The following is a 23,439-nucleotide window of genomic DNA, read 5'->3' on the forward strand; positions in this document are numbered from 1 at the left end:
CTTACATGCACCCGTGGGGAGCACCTCCAGTCACCACCATCTTGGAGGGCTTACCATTTTCTTTTAAAATGGTGACTCTTCTTCTTCGGGTAAGTAAATAGTGTGTAGATGGCAGCCGTAAAGCTGCCATCTACACAATATTGCAGGTGTAAATGGCCCATTTACACCTGTAATATTGCACAGATGGCCCCTTTACATCCGCAATCTATGCATCATTTACTTACCAGAAGAAGATTCACCATGGCGACTCCCTCCAAGACAACAATGGCTGCAGGCACTCCCCACAGGTCTAGGTAAAGAGCAGGGTGCTTGTGTCGCTGGGCAGGCAGCTGCTTGGATCAGGCCAAAGCCACCTAAAGTGCTTTGAGAGCAGTCCAACCCGCTTCGAGTTGTTCCCAACCCACTGTGGAACCAGACCACGTTGGCCCAAAATTACCCCGAACTGCTTCAGGCCGAAGCAGTGCACAGCCCTAGGAAATATCTTGATTAGGACCAACTAATAACTTTTATTGCTGTTGCTATAAATTGTGAACTGCTTGGTATGTTTATATTGTATTATATATGCATTTTAGTTGTGATTTGATAGGATATTATATAAACTGCTTAGGAATTTTAGGGCACAATCCTATGGCCGCTAGACAGTGTCCAGACAGCCATAAGATTTTTTGGTTTCTGGGAACTGAGCTTGGAGCCAGCCTCGTAGGCAGCACGGTTTGTCCCCAGCTCTGCACTCATAGGAGCAGTGCAGAGCAGGCAAAGAGGAGGTGTTCCTGGGGACAGGGAGGGGAGGGAACCACGGAAGCGCTGTTAGGACACTTCCTATGTGCCGTCTGGCCTCCTCCCCCTCCCCAGCTCCAATGCGCCCTGGCTAGACAACCAAAATCAGCCATCTAGCTACAAATGCAGGGTGGCCAGAGCGCAAAGGAGAGGATCCCCTCCATGCTCCACCCGCCCTGCACTGGATAGTCAGCTGCCTCCGAGTTCCCCATAGGCCTGTGCCCTTATTATATAATGTTAAATAAATTTATTTATTTATTTATTTATTTTATATGCTGCCCAATAGCCAAAGCTGTCTGGATGGTTCACAAAAATTAAAATCACAGAGTGCAGCATAAAACAGTATAAACTATGAAAGCTTAAAACCACAATAAAACCTAGCAGAAATGCAGAGATTTAAAATACAGATTAGAAAAACCAGAGCTACAAGATTAAGAAGCTAAAATACTGGGAGAATAAGAAAGTATTCACCTGGTGCCAGAAAGAGAACAACATAGGCACCAGGCAAACCTCTCTAGGGAGCTCAGTCCACAGCCAGGGGGTCACAGCAGAAAAGGCCCCCTTCCTGGTAGCCACCCGCCTCACTTCCTTTGGTGGTGGCTCCCGGAGAAGGACCCCTTAGTGTCTGGGCAGACACATATGGGAGGAGGTGATCCTTCAGATAACCTGCTCCCAAGCCGTTTAGGACTTTGAATGTTAATACCAGCACTTTGAATTGGGCCTGGAAATAGACAGACAGTGCAGCTAGAAGAGTACTGGCGTAACGTGATCTCATTGGCCAGTCCCTGTTAAAAATCTTGCTGCCCTATTTTGGACTAGCTGAAGTTTCTGAACTATTTTCAAAGGCAGCCCCGCATATAACACATTGCAGTAATCCAGATGAGAGCTTAATGGAGCATGGATAACTGTAGCTAGGCTATCACTATCCATATATATGGTGGAAGACAGAGTTGGGCAGTGTCCATATATATATAAACAAGCTATGGGGACAGCAGCATGAGCTGCCAGGACCTGCATCCAAACTCCGGAGGCTGCACATGAAAGAAAATTGTGGCACTGCTACACCAGGCAATGGAAATCCATATTCACTTCCCCATAGATTGGCACAGGCACATAGTTTATTCATGATGAGTCTGCTTGCAGTGTCCAGGCAGAGTAACCTGCCCTGGGAAAAGGAGGCTCTACTAGGTTTTACTACTCTCACATTTTTGTATTGACTGAGATGATGGTGGAAAAGGTTAGGTAACCAACATGTTTAGCCCTCTGAATTCTGTGACAGCTTAATCCAAGAGCACCAGCCCCTTCCATATCTCTCCCCAACCCCTGAAACTGGATACGTAAATTTTACATCAACAGGGGCATCCCTGAAATTCCATGTCCCCCTCTCCATGGAGTATTCTGGCCTAAAAATAAGTGTAACTGTGCTACACTGGCCTGCGTATAAGGGCTGCATCAAACCCCTTATATTTACTGTTCTAATACACACATCTTCATAGAATACCTCACCTGCTGACTACGTTTTATAGTAAATATGTTTACGCTGTGCTCCATATGAGTAAATCAAATGCAGTGTGAAATTTCCTACTGAATTTAAAGAGCAACTCTATGGTTATTATTTTGTCAGATGGGTAAAGCTGAAGTTTACAGAGCATATTCAATATGTTCATTTCAGAATTTAAATTTGATCCTGGGATTTTCAGATATTCCAGTCCAGTGCTCTAATCTGCTGGGTGACACATACACTTCAGTCTAATGCATGTTTATCCAGAACTGAGTCTGGAGTTTTTGCATTGTAAATTGTTGTGAGCTGCTGTGGCCTGTGGGCAGGAGTGGCATTTTGTGCTTGCATGCAAGGCATTTAAAAACAAGCAAACACCTGTGCCTAGGATTTTCGTTTTGGCCTTAAAATCCAAAATAGGAGATTCTCTCTCTGTAGGATTATTTTCATTTTAATAACTGATGGAGAATCCACACAATTAATTAATTTATATAAATTATAATACACATGCTCCATATGACACTGTAAAGATTAAAAGGGGCATTTAGTTTGTTCCTGGTGTGCTCCTACTCAGATGCTACCCTTACTACAGATGTCTGTCTGAGACAGATATAGGATTTGTTGTTTTAATGTAAAATGGGAAAATACCCTGTAATAAAAATCAATTAAAAGTAAATGCTAGCTATTCAAAAGCTCAAATATTAGCTTAGATACTGGAATGCAAATTTTAAAAATCTTTCAAGCTTTTTTTGCAGCATAGTGCTGTTAAGTACAGTTCAATTTGGATCACAGTTAAAGAATTAACAGACAAAACAGCCAACGAATCTAAAAATCCAATAGTTCCATCTGCTTTCCGTACCAAGGTGAAGGATGGCTGGGCATGGATTTGTACTTAACTGAAATGAAAAGTTGATTACATATTTTGTTGCTAATTCATATTAACTATTTCCTGAGAACTTGCACCACTATACTCATTGTCCTTTTAATTTACCTAAATGTATCCTCAAAGCATAAGACAGCTGAGTCTCTGCAACATTTTTCCTTTGTTTCTTAATATCCCTCATCCCCCAATCTCAGATACATCATTCAGCCTTTTGCCAAGTAATTTTAACCAACCAGTTTTTAAACTGATGACAATTCCACCCAATCTGGCAAATCACGCACAACGACATTGTAATCTGTGATATCCCCGTGCCCCTCATAGTACTTTCCTCCACCCGCAGTTGAGAAGGAATAGAAACTCTTGCCACAAAATGGACAGCTATTTGTCACCTTTGGAAAAAAAATACCCAGTAGATAGGCACTTCAGCAATCAAGAGGGAGAGCCCACCACCTCTGAAGACATTTTAAAAATAGTTTGCGTTTTGTGAGAGGGGAGAAACTAACAAGGGGAGCCCTGGAAAAACAAGGGGAGACCTACACATTATGTGTAAGTTCCATGATATTTTGTGGGACAGGAACAAGTTTAAAAAAAATACAGTGCAGATGCTGAGGCTGCCAAAGACCCATTTATTTCAGTTGTGGGGAATTAAGTCCATGCTTAACACTCACATTGAAATCAGTGAGACTTACAGTGCTATCCTATGTATGACCACTCACTCAGACATATGCTGCATTAAGTTCAGTGCCTCTTACTCCGCTTACTGTGTAGGATTGCAGCCTTAAAGTACTTACATTTATCAGGTCATGCCTGATGTACATTTCAACAGATTATAATCAATTCCTTACTACTGTAAGGCTAGTTGGATTGCTCTAAAAAATAAGAGCTTTTTATATTAACTTTGGCTTTTTATTTCCTCATGTATTTTTTAAAGAACACATCTACACCCTATCCATCTGCCACTTACTCATTCTGTTCCCTTCATTGGATTTAATTAATTAGTGACCTTTAAATAAATTAGTTCTTTATTCATGAGAAAGCAAAGCTACTCAGAGTTTTATGCAAAATGCAGAAAAAAGTGCCAAAAACGTTATTCTTAAAACTGCCTCCTGGGTTTTCACTTGTGAATTGTCCTACTTAGATTCTCTCAGGTACCACTCCACAAGGTGGCTTATATTCCTCACAGGCCAATACGAGGCAGACTGTATACTAAGAATTGATTGGATATTGCCTGTAAGAACACCATGCCCATAACAGCACCATGTACCTGCAGTGTTCCAGATTAATTCTTCCAAAGCAATAAGCACCCTGTGTTAACCATGGATTCATGAATAAATGTAAATTTGAAAAAGACAGTGGGCACATTCACATAACACACTGACCCACGATGGATGACCAGCCACTCACAGTGCATGGCTTGTTTCTCCCCACCCTTCCCTTTTCCCCCGTGGTCCTGCAGCCGGCTCTGCCAGGCATCCCCATACCGGTTCCGACCACAATCCTGATTGCAGTCGGAGCCTTTTAATTTTATTTTTTGGCACAGAAACAGGGCCAGGGCTGGGGCGGAATCACATTTTTCCAGCCCTGGTTAACGTGCACAAATGGCCCCTTTAATTTTTTTTCAGTTATTCACAGTTGCGAACTTGTGCAACTGCAGTATTCAAAATATAGAGGCTTGCCTTGGCTGCTCCCTTGTATGTCAAACAGACAAGGTAACAGACAAGGCTACACTGTAGCAAAGCTGTTTTCACAGCCTTGCACAGTTGACAGGTAGGGAAACAGGGTGTAGATCATCCCCTCTCGCAAGGGTATCCCCAGAGTTCAATGCATCACCCTGCTAGGAATCCCTACTTACCCGAGTCCCCAGCACCTGTTTTTAAGGGTGCCCAAGATACCACCCCTTTTTTTCTCTACAGATCCCTGTAACTGCCTCTGCCAGCTGTCAAACTAGAAGCAGTTACTTCCTTTTGGAGAGAAAAAACAGGCGATGTGCACTTTTATATGAAAACGGGCTGCTGCAGACTCGGGGAGGTGCGCTAGAAGGTGGCCCCCACCAAGGGTCGGGGCAACACTTTAAATGCCTGGGATTGTTTGGCTAACTGGGTGATCTTGAGTACTTCGATGGCTGGGGAAAGTGCTCAAGATTGCCCCATTAGCCAAGTCCCCCCCCCCAGATTTAAAATCTTGCCCTGACCCTTAGGAGTGTCCCCCTTCTAGTCCACCATTATATGAAAACCCCATTTTCATATAAAAGTGCATTCCAACCCTTTTTCACTCATTTTCTATTAGCCGCATGGGAGTTTGACAGGTGTCACAGGAACAGTCAAAGCTTGCTAAGGTTAGTGGAACAAGACGGGTAGAGGGGAAATGACTGGATCTGCTTGAAAAAGACGCTCTCTGTGACAATGTGGCACTCGGCTAACTGGGTGATCTTGAGCACTTTCCCCACCAGTCAAAGTGCTCAAGATCACCCAGTTAGCCAAGCGACTCCAGGGATTTAAAGTGCTGCCCCGACCCTTAGGGGGGCCCACCTTCTAGTGCACCCCTGAGGTGAAGATTTCCATCCTGTAATACAGGGTGGGCAATTGTGGGAGGTCTGGGGCACATTTTCACTGCCACTGCAGTCCTGTTTGCGGGATCCTCTCTCTCTCTCTCTCTCTCTCTCTCTCTCTCTATATATATATATATATAGCATCCAAAGCAACTACGAAGCCCCCAAAAGAGCAACTTTACAAAATTGTTTACAATGTTGACCTTTTTGGCACTCTATAGCTGCTACAGGTACCTTTAAAAAAATGTGAATTCGGGGATGGTGGGGGCCACAGTGGGGGGAGCGAGGTGTTGCCCACCCCTGCTGTAATGCCTCACAAAGAAGAGATATCCCTGCATACCTGTCCCCAGAAGCCATGGATTTCAGGAACATCCTTTTCTCCATGGAGAGTACTGCAACCCACTCTGAGGGAGAAACTGCAGAAGCCTTGAAAGGATTCCATAATTCATGCCTTTATCCATCCTGATATAGGTGCTATAAAATATTTTTTGCGTGTATTTACCCTCCAGTAGGTAACACTATGCAGTGTCTATCCTAAAAGGACCTGTCCTAGGACTGAAAACCTTAACTGAACTCCTAATTTCTTGTATGTGCTGCAATTTCTCCTGTAGATGTGACTAATTTCTAGTGCGTGCCACATTTTCTTCTGTAAGAGAATAATGGCAAGTCTAGAACTTGAAAATGATAAAACACAGAACTCACCTTGGGCTTCAGGCCTGGGTCTGGTCAAAGGACAATCCTTCTGAATTATGCACACATTGCACTTAAAACTGCCTGATACAGTTTTAGACATTACAGTACCAATGAGAAAAGCTAGTTTAATATAGAGAAAATAGGATGTTACTAAACAAGGCGGTTTGAAGGATGATGTAGTTATAGTTTTTATGACCAAGTTGATTCCAGAAGAAAACCTGTGAACCACAGGAGGAAATGCTGTTGCCCCAAAGATGTGCAGAGCTGCATCCAACATTGCCCTTCCACAAAGAGAGTCTTTCTGTTTGCAGAAGCAGAGGCCTCCATTAACAGGGAGGGAGGGAGGGAGTCCCTGTGCACTGAGGGACTTTTCAGAACAGTGGGGAGGCAGCACTGGGCCCTTCAGGAGGGAAGGAAAATTATCAAAAATGGCCTTTCCTTCCTTTGGTTAGCTTAGAGTAGCCTAGAGACTTATATACCCTTGCTCAAACACCATCCAGCATGGAATGATTCTGCGTATCATTCCCTAAACTTGAACTTGAAGGAATGTTTCCAGTTTAAGTTCATCTTGTAATTTGACCTCCTAGGGTCTGCGAAGCCACTGAAGCTTCTTGCAAAGAATCCCTATTGGATACTTTGAGAAGGAAACTGGTGTCAAAGCCTGTAGGTCCTACTGAAGAAGCCTGTAGGTCCTAGTGAAAAGGACAGGTGTCCTATCAGAGTTCCAAATGATGAACCATGAGATCAAAGGTGTTCTTGATGAGTGACCTGTTACATGTCTGACTTCCCGGGATCTCCCACACATAAATTGGCATCCATAATCAAAACCATCTTGTTTGATTCTGTGACTGGTGTCCCCCTTCTGACTAGATATTTGCCATCTCACTAGGTAAAGTGGATAACAAGGTGATACTGTATCCTGACATTAATGCAGATGTTTCCTGCTATCATGAAAAAATGGAGATGGCAATGTACTCACATAAAACCCTGGATATTTCAAAGCTAGATATTTCCTCTCTTATTTTGACTGTTAATCAGGGACATCAGTCTGGGTTTCCTATCCTGTGTCCCAGTCAGCACAAAACCACTCCCACATGTTGTATGAATTTAACTGCTTGGTTTAGACTCTTCAAATTTATCAGGAAGCCAAGTCTATTGAGACTTTTTACTATTATGGATGTGTTGTGTATGGCTTTCTTTCAAGAAAGGGGCTGATCATTGAGATAAGGAGAATAGTACTCTCTGCTCCCACTGAATATCCTGGATGAGATGGAGAGTACAAAGGACAAGACAGATACTGATAATTCCGCTTGTTGAAACAAGCAAAATCAATGAAACCTTCTCTATGATGTTCTTATTGCCACATGGAGGTGAGCATCCTTCAGATCCATTCATAATGAAATCATCAGGTTCTGTCATAGTTAGAATATCCACGCAAAAGCATCTGAGACTCACATCCTTGCTTAGGCTTTTAATTTCAAAATAAGACAGGCACATACATCCTTCTCGGGGACTAAGAAGGCTATGAAATACACCCCATGCCTCTCTGATCTAATGTGAAACATAGGAAGCTGCCTTATACCGAATCACTCCATTGTTCCATCTAGCCCAGTATTGCTCACACTGACTGGCAGCAGCTATCCAGGGTTTCAGGCAGGATTATTTCATAGCTCTACCTGGAAATAGCAGGGATTGAACCTGGGACCTTCAGCGTGCAAAGCAGGTTCTCTACCACTGAGCGATGCTCCCACCCCAGTTTCTATCTAGCCCAGTATTGGTCTAGCCCAGAATCATCAACACTGACTGGCAGCAGCTCTCCAGGGTTCTTTCCTAGCCCTTCCAGGGGCCTTCCGCATGCATGAACCTGGGATCTTCTGATAGTAAGCCTCACTGAATTCAGTGGGACTTACCTCTATAGACACGTATAGAATTATGGTTCGGAAGCTGCAGCTGGTACAGAACGCGGCGGCTCGCTTGATTAAAGGCAGCTGCCGGCGAGATCACATCACTCCAGTGCTGAAGGAGCTGCACTGGCTACCAGTTGTTTTCTGGGCCAAATTCAAGGTGTTGGTTTTGACCTTTAAAACACTACACGGCTCCGGCCCAGCCTATCTCAAGGAGCGCCTCCAGCAACACCAGACAGGCCGCTCAACAAGATCAGCCTTGGATGGCCTTCTCTCTGTCCCATCAGCCAGGACAGCTAGGCTGGTGAGGACGAGGGAGAGGGCCTTCTCTGTGGTGGCCCCCACTCTGTGGAACTCCCTCCCTAGGGAACTCCGCCATGCCCCCTCTTTAATGAGCTTCCGCCATGCATTAAAAACATGGTTGTTCAGGCAGGCATTTGGGGTGGGCTAGGGTAATTTTAGAAATGTGATGTTTTTAATGTTGAATTTTATTGTATAAACTGTTTTTATTGTTGTACATCGCCCAGAGTGGCTGGGTGACCGGCCAGATGGGTGATTAATAAATTTAATAAAAATAAATAAATAAATAAATAAGTCTTCCACTGAAATCAAAATGCTTAACATCGGCTGAATTCTACTCTATCATTTCTTTCTGTCCTCAAAGTCTTATGTATATACTGTTAACCTTTAGAATAGCCCTATAAAATAAGCCACTATTATTACCACATCTTAGATAATGAGGAAGGCTAAGAGATAATAGCTTGCCTAAGGCCATCCAATAAGATAATAGCTGAGTTGCGATTTGAACCAGAGACCTCCACCTTACAGCTCATGTTCTTAGCCAGTTACACTGCCTCTATGTACATATTCAGATTAAATACAAATGTTTTGAATAAATCATAATTCTTGGAACTGGACAGCAATAACTTAAATAAAAAGAATCGATACATTATCATACCGGTGAACTCCACTATTGCACATGATGATATGGCAAGCTCCAAGTCTGCTACAGAGTTCTGAAGAGATTGACAGCAGCCCAACTCCAGAGGCACCGCAAGCCGTGTAAGCACAGGTTGTTGTGCGCTTGGATCTTATGAAAGACACCATTAGTCGATAAAGTTCATCCAAACAATTGATGGGCCGCATCAGCTGCAAATAAATGACAAAACGGCTGTCATAAGAATAGGTTAATTTATGGCAATGAATATAATGAATTATACATCCAACAAAAACCAAACTGCAGTTATCTTTGATGACCTGAGGTTAAATTCAGAGCACCCGTTGTCTTCATGATGCCATACTACCTTTTCTGTCCTTCATGTACAGGTTCAGTAACTTTAGATGCCATTACTATGGCAAAAAGTTCTCTCTTTCTTCAAGAGGCAGCCAACGTCGTAGTTGGACCCTTAGTAATTATATAACAAAAGAACGAAGTTCTTATGCTTAGAACAATCATTAATTGGGCAATTAAAAGGATTAACAGCATGCCCTTTCTGAATAGGAGATTGACACTGGTGAGTCAAAGAAAGGAAATTGAGCTAATGAGCTGGTATACTTTATTATAACAGAGAATATTTCTGAAAATACTATTCTGTATTTTCAAGGGAGGTTTGTAGCTCTGGAGACTTCAACTGACCTCTGCTAATATCTATGGAGAAAACAAATATGGCAATAGCAACACTGGACATTTAGTGAGCTCTGTATCCTGGATCTGGATTATAACTTGGAAGATAAACAGTATGAGTCTTCCAACTTTCCAGCATACAGCACTTACTTTCATGGTCCCACAATAGTGGGTATTATTTTACATAATTAATCCAACCATTGAAACCTACTATGACCCATGACATACAAAATTTTCCTTGTGGACAGCATGCATTGAAATATTGCTCCAATGCACAGCCAATTTAGATGATGAAATAATTTAATCCCACACAAAGCATTTTTTTATTTGATTTACCTTATCTATATAAGCAGCTTTTGATGTTGAATTAGATGGAAGATTTGACTTGTCCAGGTAAAATGCCCTGAGAAAACACACACCCATAATGTGTTAACTGTTCAAGAACTTCCATGATTTTAAAAGCATTCAAGACACATAGAAAAAGGAACCATGAAAATTAGCGCAGGGTAAAAGTGCACCGTTCAATGCAATCGTCCACTGAACACTATTGTGAAAACAATAATTTTGAGACAAGATGAAGTATAAGCTCTTTTAAAAATTAAATACATCCTACTATAAGATGTAAACTTTTGAATGTTCCCTTATTAAAATAAAAGAAGCTAAACCTTGGAAACCATCTTAGCTAAAAGTTGAGAAAGAAGAGTTATTTCTGTTTGCATTCTAAACTTTTTTTTAAAATTAAATTTAGAATACATGATCTCCACATGGGGCAGGATCACATTTACAGCAGCTCCCACACAAGGCACTGTAATTAGTAATAGTTTAGAGGAGTAGGTTTTAAATGGGTATAAATGCTTGAAAGAGATCAAATACTTTCATTTCAATGCAACAAATGAAGAACACTTATTTGAATTAATATTTATGTTCTACAGAAATAATCATGTAGGAAATGGTCAGTGCGATCCAGCACTTGTAATCTCCAGCACTTCTCTAATGATAAGGCTTCCTACCCATGCCTTCTTAAAATCTTTCAGAATTTCGGTTGTCGATACTATAGCACTCCACCTCAAAAGCTTGGATTAGCGCATTATATTTTTGGATCTGTTTGTACGGCCCTGGATCCTTAGGTTATTTATATAAGGTACGCAATGACTCTTACGTCTCTGAGTGGATGAAATTGCTCTGGAATAAGATCAGTTCTCTGGGCTTATGCCCAGAGTCTGTACTAATGATGGACGCTAGGCAGGCCAGAGCTCTTCTGTCTCAAAGGGTCAGGGATTATGATCTACAAGCTTTAAATTCTGCAGCAGATAGAACTTGCTCTCCTCTGTTTTTGGGTGCAAATCTGAGTTATGGGTTGGTAGAAGCAAAATATCTCTCAATCCTTAACTTTCCCAAATATCAGCGTGCACTTACTTTAGCAAGATTTAATGTCTTACCCTCCCTCTGCTTTCTTACAAGGGAGGTTTCAGAAAACTAGCCTTTTAGATGGTATATGCCCATGTGGAAGGAATGAAATCGAATCAGTTATTCATGTTTTACTTTGCTGCTCGTTTTATATAGAGATTAGAGAGAAATTACTGTCGGATACTAGATCAGATATAAATGTACTTCTCTACTGTTTTAGGACAACAGAGGATAGGGATACAATCGAGGCTATTGCCAAATTCTTTTTGAATGCTATGAGAATATCTCTTCAGAACTGATTTTACTGTATATTTCCTGAATCTGTTTGTAGACTCTTTGTATTTTTGTATGTTCAAAGTCTGGTTAGTGACCGTAATAAAGACGATGATGACTATAGCACTCGGCTTATTTTTTCAGCTACAGGGCAGAGAAGCCTTCACTTCAGAAATATGCAAATGGTGCACATTCTGCTAATTTCACTTAAATTGAGTTTGTAATGCTTTTCTGAATGTACCCAGAATCGAAAGGACAAACTGAATGGTGGAACATTATTATTATTTTAAAAATTCGCTCAAGTTAAGTGGCCACTGCATATTAAAAGCTACTTCTGTACTGATATAGCTCTGTTTTCTGTGTTATTATAAACAACTTAACTTTCATAATGCACAAACTGAACATTAACAAAAGGAAACAACATTTTCTAGAGCGATGCCAGAGACATTTTTACTTCTTATAAAACTTTTATTTCAGAAAATACATTTCAGTTAAATCAGAGGAATAGCCATGTGAGTCTTATGCAGCAAAAAGAGAGAAAGAAACTTCTGTGACACTTTAAAGACTTAATGACCTGGTTTGCATGATCAAACTAAACCACCGAGGCTTAAGCTGAATGCAATTTCTATAATCACCGGACGGGTGCAGCCTCTCACGTTGTCCAAACCTGGCCAACATGGCTTGTTGGAGGGGAAAACAACCCTCCAATAACCCTACACAGTCCATGGATTACTGGAAGGTTGTTTCCCCCTCCAACAAGCCATGCTGCCCAGGTTTGGATGACGCACCAAGCCGCGCCCAGGCAGTGATTATGAAAATTGTGCCCTGTCCATGCAATGATTTAAATAAGCCATGAGGGCTTATTTTGATCGTGTGAAACAGCCCACTGTATAGTAAATATTTATTGTGGCATAATCTTTCATGGACCATTTTATCAGAAGCACACAGCTAGCTGGCAGAGGTGTGTGTGTATATACACAGTCAAAATAGAAAAGGCAACAGGGGGTTCGAAAGGCCATGAAATGCAAGAGAAGGAGTTGCATGGCCTTTTGCCCCAATTTTATAATTCCCATCCCCTGTGTACTCATAGATAGATAGATTGATAGTTTTGGCTAAGTATGAATAACATTGCATGCATTTGACAAAGTAGGGTCTAGTCCACAAAAATCTTAAGCCGTAGTAATGCTGCCATCCTATACAAACTTACCAGGATGTAAGTGCAATTGCACTCAGTGGAACTTTGTTGTTGTTGTTCAGTCGTTCAGTCGTGTCCGACTCTTCATGACCCATGGACCATAGCACGCCAGGCCTTCCTGTCCTCCGCTCTCTCCCGGAGTGTGCTCAAGTTCATATTCATTGCATCGGTGATACCATCTAGCCATCTCATCCTCTGCTGTCCCCTTCTCCTTTTGCCTTCAGTCTTTCCCAGCATCAGGGTCTTTTCCCAGGAGTTTTCTCTTCGCATTAGGTGGCCAAAATATTGGAGCTTCAGCTTCAGTATCTGTCCTTCCAATGAGCACTCAGGGTTGATTTCCTTTAGGACTGTCTGATTTGACCTCCTTGCAGTCCAGGGGACTCGTAAGAGTCTTCTCCAGCACCACAGTTCGAAAGCATCAATTCTTCGGCGCTCAGCCTTCCTTATAGTCCAGCTCTCACAGCCATCCATTACTACTGGGAAAACCATAGCTTTGATTAGACGGACCTTTGTCGGCAAGGTGATGTCTCTGCTTCTTACTCTGCTGTCTAGGTTTGCCATAGCTTTCCTCCCAAGGAGCAAGCATCTTTTAATTTCATGGCTACAGTCACCGTCTGCGGTGATCTTGGAGCCCAAGAAAGTAAAATATGTCACTGCTTCCATTTCTTCCCCTTCCATACGCCTGGAAGTGATGGGGCCAGATACCATGATCTTAGTTTTTTTAATGTTGAGTTTCAAACCAGCTTTTGCACTCTCCTCTTTCACACTCAACAAGAGGCTCTTTAGATCCTCTTCACTTTCTGCCATTAGGGTGGTATCGTCTGCATATCGGAGGTTGTTGATAATTCTCCCGGCAATCTTAATTCCGACCTGTGATTCATCCAACCCGGCGTTTCTCATGATGTACTCTGCATATAAGTTAAATAAGCAGGGTGACAATATGCAGCCTTGTCGTACTCCTTTCCCAATTTGGAACCACTCGGTTGTTCCATGTCTGGTTCTTACTATTGCTTCTTGACCCTCGTACAGGTTTCTCAGGAGACAGGTAAGGTGGTCTGGTACTACCATCACTTTCAGAATTTGCCACAGTTTGTTGTGGTCCACACAATCAAAGGCTTTAGCATAGTCAATGAAGCAGAAATAGACATTTTTCTGGAATTCTCTTACTTTCTCCATGATCCAGCGAATGTTGGCGATTTGATCTCTAGTTCCTCTGTCTCTTCGAAACCCAGCTTGTACTTCCGGTAGTTCTCGGTTCACATACTGCTGAAGCCTGGCTTGTAGGATTTTGAGCATCACCTTGCTGGCATGTGAAATGAGCACAATTGTGCGGTAGTTTGAACATTCTTTGGTGTTGCCCTTCTTTGGAACTGGAATGTAAACTGACCTTTTCCAGTCTTGCGGCCATTGTTGAGTGTTCCAAATTTGTTGGCATATTGAATGCAGCACTTTAACAGCATCATCTTTTAGGATTTTAAACAGCTCAGCTGGAATACTGTCATCTCCGCTAGCTTTGTTGTTACTAATGCTTCCTAAGGCCCACTTGACTTCACTCTCTAGGATGTCTGGCTCAAGTTCAGTGACCACACTATCATGGCTATCAGGGACATTCAGATCTTTCCTGTATAGTTCTTCTGTGTATTCTTGCCACCTCTTCTTAATCTCATCTGCTTGTTAGGTCCCTGCCTTCTTTGTCCTTTATCATGCCTGTCTTTGCACAAAACGTTCCCTTGAGATCTCCAATTTTCTTGAAGAGATCTCTAGTCTTTCCCATTCTGTTGTTTTCCTCGATTTCTTTGCATTGTTCATTTAAGAAGGCCTTCTTGTCTCTCCTTGCTATTCTCTGGAATTCTGCATTCAGTTGGATATATCTTCCCCTTTTTCCCTTGCTTTTCGCTTCCCTTCTTTCCTCAGCTACTTGTAAAGCCTCATCAGACAGCCACTTGGCTTTCTTGCATTTCTTTTTCTTTGGGATGGATTTTGTTGCTGCCTACTGAACAATGTTACGGACCTCCGTCCATAGTTCCTCAGGCACTCTGTCTATCAGGTTTAATCCCTTAAATCTATTCCTAATCTCCACTGTATATTCATAAGGGATATGATTGAGGTCATACCTGAATGGTTTAGTGGTTTTCCCTACGTTCTTCAATTTAAGCCGAAATTTTGCAACAAGAAGCTCATGATCTGAGCCACAGTCAGCTCCAGGTCTTGTTTTGACTGACTGTATAGAGCTTCTCCATCTTTGGCTGCAAAGGACATAATCAATCTGATTTCGATATTGACCATCTGGTGATGTCCATGTGTAGAGTCGTCTCTTGTGCTGTTGGAAGAGTGTTTGCTATGATCAGCGTGTTCTCTTGGCAAAACTCTATTAGCCTTTGTCCTGCTTCATTTTGTACACCAAGGCCATGCTTGCCTGTTATCCCGGTGATTTCTTGACTTCCTACTTTAGCATTCCAATCCCCTATGATGAAGAGGACATCTTTTTTTTGGTGTTAGTTCTAGAAGGTGTTGTAGGTCTTCATAGAACCAATCAACCTCAGCTTCTTCGGCATCAGTGGTTGAGGCATAGACTTGAATTACTGTGATGTTGAATGGTTTGCCTTGGATTCGTACTGAGGTCATTCTATCGTTTTTAAGATTGTACCCCAGGACTGCTTTTCCCACCCTTTTGTTGACTATGAGTGCTACTCCATTTCTTCTAAGGGATTCTTGCCCACAGTAGTAGGTATGATGGTCACCTGAATTAAATTCGCCCATGCTTGTCCATTTTAGTTCGCTGATTCCCAAGATGTCGATGTTCAATCTTGCCATCTCATGTTTGACCACCTCCAACTTACCTTGATTCATTGATCTGACATTCCAGGTTCCTAAACAATATTGTTCTTTACAGCATCGGATTTTCTTTTCACCACCAGACACATCCACAGCTGAGTGTCCTTTCGGCTTTGGCCCAGCCGCTTCACTCTTTCTGGCGCTACTTGGAAATACCCTCTGCTCTTCCCCAGTAGTATATTGGACACCTTCCGACCTGAGGGGCTCATCTTCCAGCGTCATATCTTTTAGCCTTGTGATACGTTCCATGGGGTTTTCTTGGCAAGAATACTGGAGTGGGTTGCCATTTCCTGCTCCAGTGGACCACATTTTGTCAGAACTCTCTGCCATGACCTGTCCGTCTTGGGTGGCCCTGCACAGCAAAGCTTATGGCTTCACTGAGTTACGCAAGCCCCTTTGCTACAACAAGGCAGTGATCCATGAAGGGGACAGTGGAACTTATTTATTAGTAAATGTAGGAGTTCACTGTAAAGGTGCCACAAGTTTTTGTTTTAGTTAAATCAGAGTATTGTACACATGAATACAAGGGTCATCTTGCCTGTTGTGAGTGTAGTGATGCAGAAGGTGTTCTGGGGGTATATCCCTGTCATTGTGTGTTCATTACCTCCCTCTGAGTGTGGGCAGCATGTGGATGCTGATTAGTTGCCACTGCTGGTGATTCTAGGGACCCTGATGGCATGTCTGTCATTTTTCCGCCATTTTGGTATTTCTTCGTTGTGCTCATCCCCAGAGGGAGGGGGAAAACACACACATTGGGTAGAGCTGCTAGTCTGCCAGTGTAGCAGCAGCGTATTTTCATTCCTGACATAATGAGGGTATAGGATTGCTCTGCCCAAACACCAATTTAGTTTTCACAGTGTGATTTATCAAAAGAAAAATGAAAAAAAAATCCCTCACCAATTAGCTGGCACAGAAAATTTGGAAGTGTAACACTTGTATAGCTTTTCACAAAATTATCCTTGGTCTTTCTGAGAACATAGCAGACTGAGGACAGCATACAAATTTCCAAAGCACTTCACATAATTACTAAATGCTTGTTTAGGACCTTAATCAAATTTTATGAGGAAAGCTAATGGAAAACCTGGCTTAAAGCCCAAAGCAAGGCAATATTTTCTAATCTACTTGAAGTGACAAGCATGAAACATTAAAATTTATTCCATGTGTAGAAAATATTAGCCTTAGCATTTTTTTAAGTGTAGTCAATTTTTATTTATTTATTTTGGTAAAGGTAGAAGATATGTACAGTAAGGGCCGATCCAGACATAATGCTGCAGCAAGCTTCGGGCACATGTGGCTCCCTTTCTCTTCCACCCTCCTGTGTGAAGAGAGGAAACTTGAAGCTTCCATTTGCGGTTCCCTGTTACATCTGAATAAAGGAAATTGTGATTTGTTGAAACCACAGTTATTTAAAAAAAAAAAGAATCAAACTATGATTAGGCCTGAACTGGGCCTAAGAGTACATTCATTTTTTTTGCATTTAGTAAAGTAACTATTTGGAAGTAAATCTTTAACATGAGCAGATCTAAAACCAATTAAGTTAAGACAATGTTTGGTAAAATGTTGTACGTTGCAATCCTATGTACGCTTACATTAGTATAAGCCCTGTTGAACTCAATGCTTCAACAGGGCTTATACCAGTGTAAGTGTACACTGAGTCTGAACACTCAACATGCATTGAATTGCACAGTTAATAATGTATTCAAAATCAACATATGAAAGGAACCATCAACCTAAATAACAGGCCAAATTAAAACTTAGTCAAAGAGCTCAGTAAAAGAACATATGAGACCCAAAATCAGACTCCAGAACATGGTTAAGAAAAAATGGTTTAAAAGAAAACGCAAGCAAGTTTCTGGATGGAGCATGTAAATATATATAAATATACATATATACACACAAATATAGGAATAATCTGTTGTTGTTGTTGTTGTTATTGTTATCTTTCCAAATTCTATCAACTGGTTACTTTTTGTTTCTTCTAACTAGTCCCAGGGAGGCTGTGGAAACCCTGAACAGGTGTCTAGAGGTGACTTGGGGGTAGATGAGGGTAAACAAACTGAGGCTTAATTGAGATACACACAAAGTACTGTAGGTGGAGAAACCAGCTAGTCTGGTTGGAGGTGTGAAACTGCTGCTGGGTGGGGTTACAATCCCCCTGAAGAACCAAATGTGCTGCTTGGGGGTTCTGTTGCAATGGGCATTTACTGTTACTGCTATATTCTATTAAAATGTAACAACTTTGGCAATTTCCAGGCTGAATCTTCTGGTTATTTCATATTGTTCAACTGACAGACTGAAGTCTTAAGTACAAAAAATGCATGGCAGACAGATTCATGAAAGAGATCTCCATAATTGTTTATTTCCCAGTATGGTTAGAAAATGCTTTTGTCCATCTCTAATCCTTCATTTGCTTACTTATTTGAATCAATGCAAATGACTGTTAAAGAAATAAAGTTTGCTATCAGCGGAAAAGCATCTTTTCCATTACCAAAATCTGAAATTGTAATTAACTAGTTCTGGCTGGAAGTAAACCATCTATCACATTTGCTCTAATGGAGAATTCAAATCATAGTCAAAAAAGACAAGTGCCATCGTATCTCTCAAATAAAATTATATTGCGGGGGGGGGGGGGATCCAAGGAACCTATTACCTGAGGACTTTTTTTATATATAAATGAGTTCAGACAGAATATTATTCAAATGGGTTGCATTATATGCTTAGGAAGGAGAATATTTCTATTTCGTTTGCAAGGAAAAATGCAGAACATAGAACAATTATAATAGCTAAAACACCTGGACTTATAATAAGTATCCCTTACTACAGATTTAAGTATCCATACCCTAATGCCTGGAGAGCCAGGGCCTGCAGGAGAAGCCACCACCACCACCACCACCGGGGAAGAGGCGTGCTTGCCGCCGCTGGGCCTGCTGCTGCCGCCGCTGGGCCTGCTGCTGCCGCCGCTGGGCCTGCTGCTGCCGCCGCTGCCACCACCACCAGGCCTTCCTTGTGGACTTCTGCCTGGCAGACCGCCAGTCCCTGCAGGACCAGGCCCCCAGGTACCGAGCCAGCTGTGCTGCTCCACCTGCCCCTCCCTGGAGGGGCTACATAAGCTGGCTGGCTGAGGTGGCCTGGGAGAGCCAGGGCCTGCAGGAGAAGCCACCACCACCACCACCGGGGAAGAGGCGTGCTTGCCGCCGCTGGGCCTGCTGCCGCCGTCGCCGCTACCACCGCCACCAGGCCTTCCCTGTGGACTCCTGCCTGGCATTTTTAAGGGGATTTTAATTGTTTTGTTTGTTTGTTTTATTTTTGGGGGGGGGATTTTGTTGTGTTTTTAGGGGTGGGTAGCCTGCCTGATAGGCGGGAGCGAGGGGGCATGTGTCCACCTGATGGAGGCAGTGGGGGGAGTGTTGGGGGCCAGAACATACCGAGGCTGGGCGGCAGGCGCTGGCGGAGCGCTAGGGGCAGGCCATACCAGGAAAGGGGAACAAGGGAGAGATGTGTAGTATCTGTCCCCTGCTCCGGGCCTGTCCAGAGCCAAAGGATGTCTGGGGGAGGCGTGACCCCATCTTCTGGCCTTCGTTTGCTGCTCTGCAATGCCAGGTCTGTTACCCAGAAAACCTCCCTCATCCATGACATGATCCTGGATGAGGGTGCAGACCTGGCATGTATTACGGAGACCTGGCTGGCCGAGGCTGCTGCTCCAACCCTTGCAGCCATGTGTCCAGCTGGATTTTCGTATGCACAGCAGCCGAGGGCTGGGGATCGGGGAGGGGGAGTGGCTGTTATCTACCGAGAGTCCTTGGTCTTCACCAGACCCCCTCTCTGGGAGACCAAGGTTGTTGAGTGCATGTACTGGAGGTTGGGCCCGAAGGGCAGTCTGGGGATTCTGCTAGTGTACCGTCCACCCCTCTGCATGACTGACTCCCTGGCCGAGGTGCTTGAGGTGGTCTCTGATGTGCGTGTACAGTCCCCTAACTTACTGGTGTTGGGGGACTTCAACGTACATTCGGAGGCCATCCTCACAGGAGCACCTTGGGACTTCATGGAGACCATGGCCTCCTGGGAGCTGCACCATATTCTAACTGGGCCCACCCATGTAGCCGGTCATGCACTAGACCTTGTGTTTGTTTCTGGAGAAGCGGGGAGTGATCTGGAAGTCGGGGGTATATCCACCACCCCCTTGTCATGGTCAGATCACTATCTGGTGATGTTGGACTTCTCGGTTCCACAACCCCTCCGCAGGGGTGGAGGACCCATTAAAATGGTCCGCCCCAGGCGTCTTATGGATCCAAATGGATTCCTGAACGCGCTTGGGGATTCTCTGGGGCATGCCAACGGCCACTCGGTCGAGACCCTGGTGGGTGGCTGGAATGCCGCAATCACTGGGGCATTAGATCGGGTGGCTCCAAAATGCCCTCTCCCCCTGAACAGGGCTCGGACTGCACCATGGTTCAATCCGCGGTTACGAGCTCTGAAACAGGAGGTGAGACGGCTAGAGCGCCGGTGGCAGAAGTCTCGCTCCAAAGACGATCAGACACGGGCTAGAGCTATATCTTCAGCCTATCACTTGGCGGTGAAGGCAGCAAAAAAGGAATATTATGCTGCCTCCATCGCGTCTGCAGAGTGCTTCCCCAGGAGGCTGTTCCAAGTGGTCCGGAGCCTGGTCGGTCCTGTGGCTCCGGAACCACTGGAGCATTCTAAGTTCTCCTGTGAGGCTTTGGCAAGGCACTTTGCAGATAAAATTGATCAGATTAGGTGTGTTACTCTGCACACTGTGGATACAGTTAGTGAGCAAGAGGCGGCCTGTGGCAAACCGGTTTTGTGGGATCGGTTCCAGCTTCTTCCTCCTGATGAAGTGGACAAGGTGCTTTCATCTGTAAGGCCAACCACCTGCTTACTTGATCCTTGCCCATCTTGGCTCATTATGAGCTGCAGAGAGAGACTGGGTGAGGGGATCAAGGCGGTGGTGAACGCCTCCCTTGAGGAGGGAGTGATGCCATCAGCCCTCAAGGAGGCAGTGATAAGACCGCTCTTAAAGAAGCCCTCCTTGGATCCTCAAGTTCTGAACAACTTTCGCCCAGTCTCAAATCTGCCATTTTTGGGCAAGGTGATTGAGCGGGTGGTGGCGGTGCAGTTGAAGGCACACTTGGAAGAAACTGATTATCTAGACCCATTTCAGTTGGGCTTCAGGCCTGGGCATGGGACAGAAACGGCCTTGGTCGCCTTGGTGGATGATATGAGGAGGGCTCTGGATAGGGGTGAATGCTCCTTCCTTGTTCTCCTCGACCTCTCAGCGGCTTTTGATACCGTTGACCACGGTATCCTCCTGGACCGCCTGGAGGGGTTGGGCATTGGAAACACTGTATTGCGGTGGTTCCAGTCCTTCCTTTCTGGCAGGTACCAGAGGGTAGCACTGGGAGAGGAGGTTTCGGACCCGTGGCCACTTACTTGTGGGGTGCCACAGGGTTCCATCCACTCCCCGATGCTATTTAACATCTATGTGAAGCCACTGGGGGCTATCATCAGGAGGTTTGGGGTGCAGTGTCATCAATATGCGGATGACACGCAGCTCTACCTCTCATTCAAATCTTCACCAAGGTTGGCCGTAGAATCCCTGTCCAAATGTCTGGAGACGGTGAGTGGCTGGATGGGGAGGAATAAGCTGAAGCTCAACCCTGACGAGACCGAGGTACTTTTGGTGGGAGACAAGAGGCGGCTGGGGGATGTTGACCTGGTGTTGAATGGGGTACGGCTACCCTTGAAAGACCAGGTCCGCAGCCTGGGGGTCATTTTGGACTCCCAGCTGTCCATGGAGGCTCAGGTGTCAGCTGTGAGCCGGACAGCGCTGTATCAACTCCATCTGATACGGCGGCTGCGCCCCTTCCTTCCCGACCATCTGCTCCCATCGGTAGTACATGCCCTGGTCTCCTCTCGTTTAGACTACTGTAATGCGCTCTACGTGGGGTTACCCTTGAAGACGGTTCAGAAACTGCAGCTGGTACAGAACGCGGCGGCTCGCCTGATTAAAGGCAGCCGCCGGCGAGATCACATCACTCCAGTGCTGAAGGAGTTGCACGGGTTACCAGTTGTTTTCCGGGCCAAATTCAAGGTGTTGGTTTTGACCTTTAAAACCCTATATGGTTCCGGCCCAGCCTATCTTAAGGAGCGCCTCCAGCAACACCAGACAGGCCGCTTAACAAGATCAGCCTCGGATGGCCTTCTCTCTGTCCCATCAGCCAGGACAGCTAGACTGGTGGGGACGAGGGAGAGGGCCTTCTCTCTGGTGGCCCCCACTCTGTGGAATTCCCTCCCTAGGGAACTCCGTCATGCCCCCTCTTTAATGAGCTTCCGTCGTGCATTAAAAACGTGGTTGTTCAGGCAGGCATTTGGGGTGGGTTAGGGTATTTTTTTTAAAAAAAATTTATGGTAAAATTTTATTGTTTTAAATTGTTTATGGTGGGTTGTACATCGCCCAGAGTGGCTGGGTGACCAGTCAGATGGGCGATTAATAAATTTAATAAATAAATAATGCTGAGGTGTGGAACCCACAGCCCATAGGATGGCCCACACCATCATCAGATGTTCCTCTGGGCACCCCTCACCTATTTTCATACTAGATCCCATACCAGCCCCTTGATGTTGGCACTGGAGTTCTTGTGGAGAGTAGCAGCACTCGCAGCAGAAGCTGCTCACTGTCACTCTTCCACAAGGGCTACCAGCACGATCTGGAAGCACTGTGGGCAGACCTAGAAGCTGAGCACTGTGAGGAGACCCAAAATCACTTCACCCTTAAGGCCTAACAGCTCCACAAGGTGACCAAGTAGGACAAACAGCTGTTATCCGAGCTGTTCTTCTTCAAATGAGAGCGGCAGCAAGCCTGCAAGATCCACCAGCTGCAGGAGGCCAGCCTGAGGCAGAAGAAGACCAAGATTCAGGTACCATTGCCTGGCTCTGAGCTAGAAGGGGATGAGAGAGACTCGTCTCTGTTAGGCATCTGGGTTTCAAAGCACCCAGCAGGTGCAGAGGTGCTGGCTGGGGAGATGAGGAAGAGAAAAGGAAGAGAACAAGCAGTGACTTGTACTTGGCTTGGAGTGGTTGCCATGGAAATAGAAATGGGGAGGGCTGAACTTTAGTAATGAACTTGGGAGTTGGTGGCAGAGGAGACAGGAGAATGGCTGCTGCTGGTATGTTTTACATGTAGCGCTGATGCTCTTCAAAGGCAATGGGGCAAGTTTACAGGTGAACTTCAGCAATGGAACATCTTTCTGCTAGGCTGGCTAAGAGGAAAGGCCAGATATGTTGTGGGTCAAGGGTCAGTGTGAAGCTGACATCAGGAGTTGTTGAGACTGTCATTCTCTGCTTTCACTTGTCACTGGATTTCCCCACAGATCTGCCTCGCAACAAGCGGCATTTCAGCCAATCAGAAAAACAGAACTAGCTGCACTTGACTGAGCAGATAAAAAGGCTAAAAATTCCTAATGCTTTTCATTAATTGAGGAATAGGTTCATCTGGAAAGCAAATTCACCAGGCGACAAGGGAGTGCCAAAGAGAAAGAAAGAGAGAGAGAGAGAAAAGGGATGTCAGAAAAAGAGAGAGATGGAGAGAAAAGAGGGTACCAGAAAAAGAGGGGGCAGGAGAAAAGGGGATGGCAGAGAGAAAGAGAGAGAGAGAACATGTGGCCCTAAACAGAAAAAAGGTTCCTAGCCCTAATACATAAAAAAAAAAAAAAAAAATTCCGCCACGGAAGCATATGGATTCTCTCCACACTAGTACCATCTCTTACTTGCTAGATTGCCTTGAA

The 23,439-nt window shown here is 44.3% G+C and overlaps 1 protein-coding gene across 1 annotated transcript in view; it reads right to left on the reverse strand.

The window, feature by feature from the left end:
- PREX2 (phosphatidylinositol-3,4,5-trisphosphate dependent Rac exchange factor 2) overlaps nt 1-23,439 on the reverse strand; it is a 218,198-nt gene that overhangs the window by 21,429 nt on the left and 173,330 nt on the right. Inside the window, exons 36-37 of the mRNA XM_084848048.1 lie at nt 10,264-10,330; nt 9,262-9,452 (exon numbers count right to left, since the gene is read on the reverse strand). Coding sequence (XP_084704174.1) covers nt 9,262-9,452; nt 10,264-10,330 — 258 coding nt within the window. The remainder of the gene's footprint in view (nt 1-9,261; nt 9,453-10,263; nt 10,331-23,439) is intronic.

Source organism: Heloderma suspectum, chromosome 4 (assembly GCF_057233095.1).
Source record: "Heloderma suspectum isolate Gila_16-S chromosome 4, 16-S_ref, whole genome shotgun sequence".
Taxonomy (NCBI): domain Eukaryota; kingdom Metazoa; phylum Chordata; class Lepidosauria; order Squamata; family Helodermatidae; genus Heloderma; species Heloderma suspectum.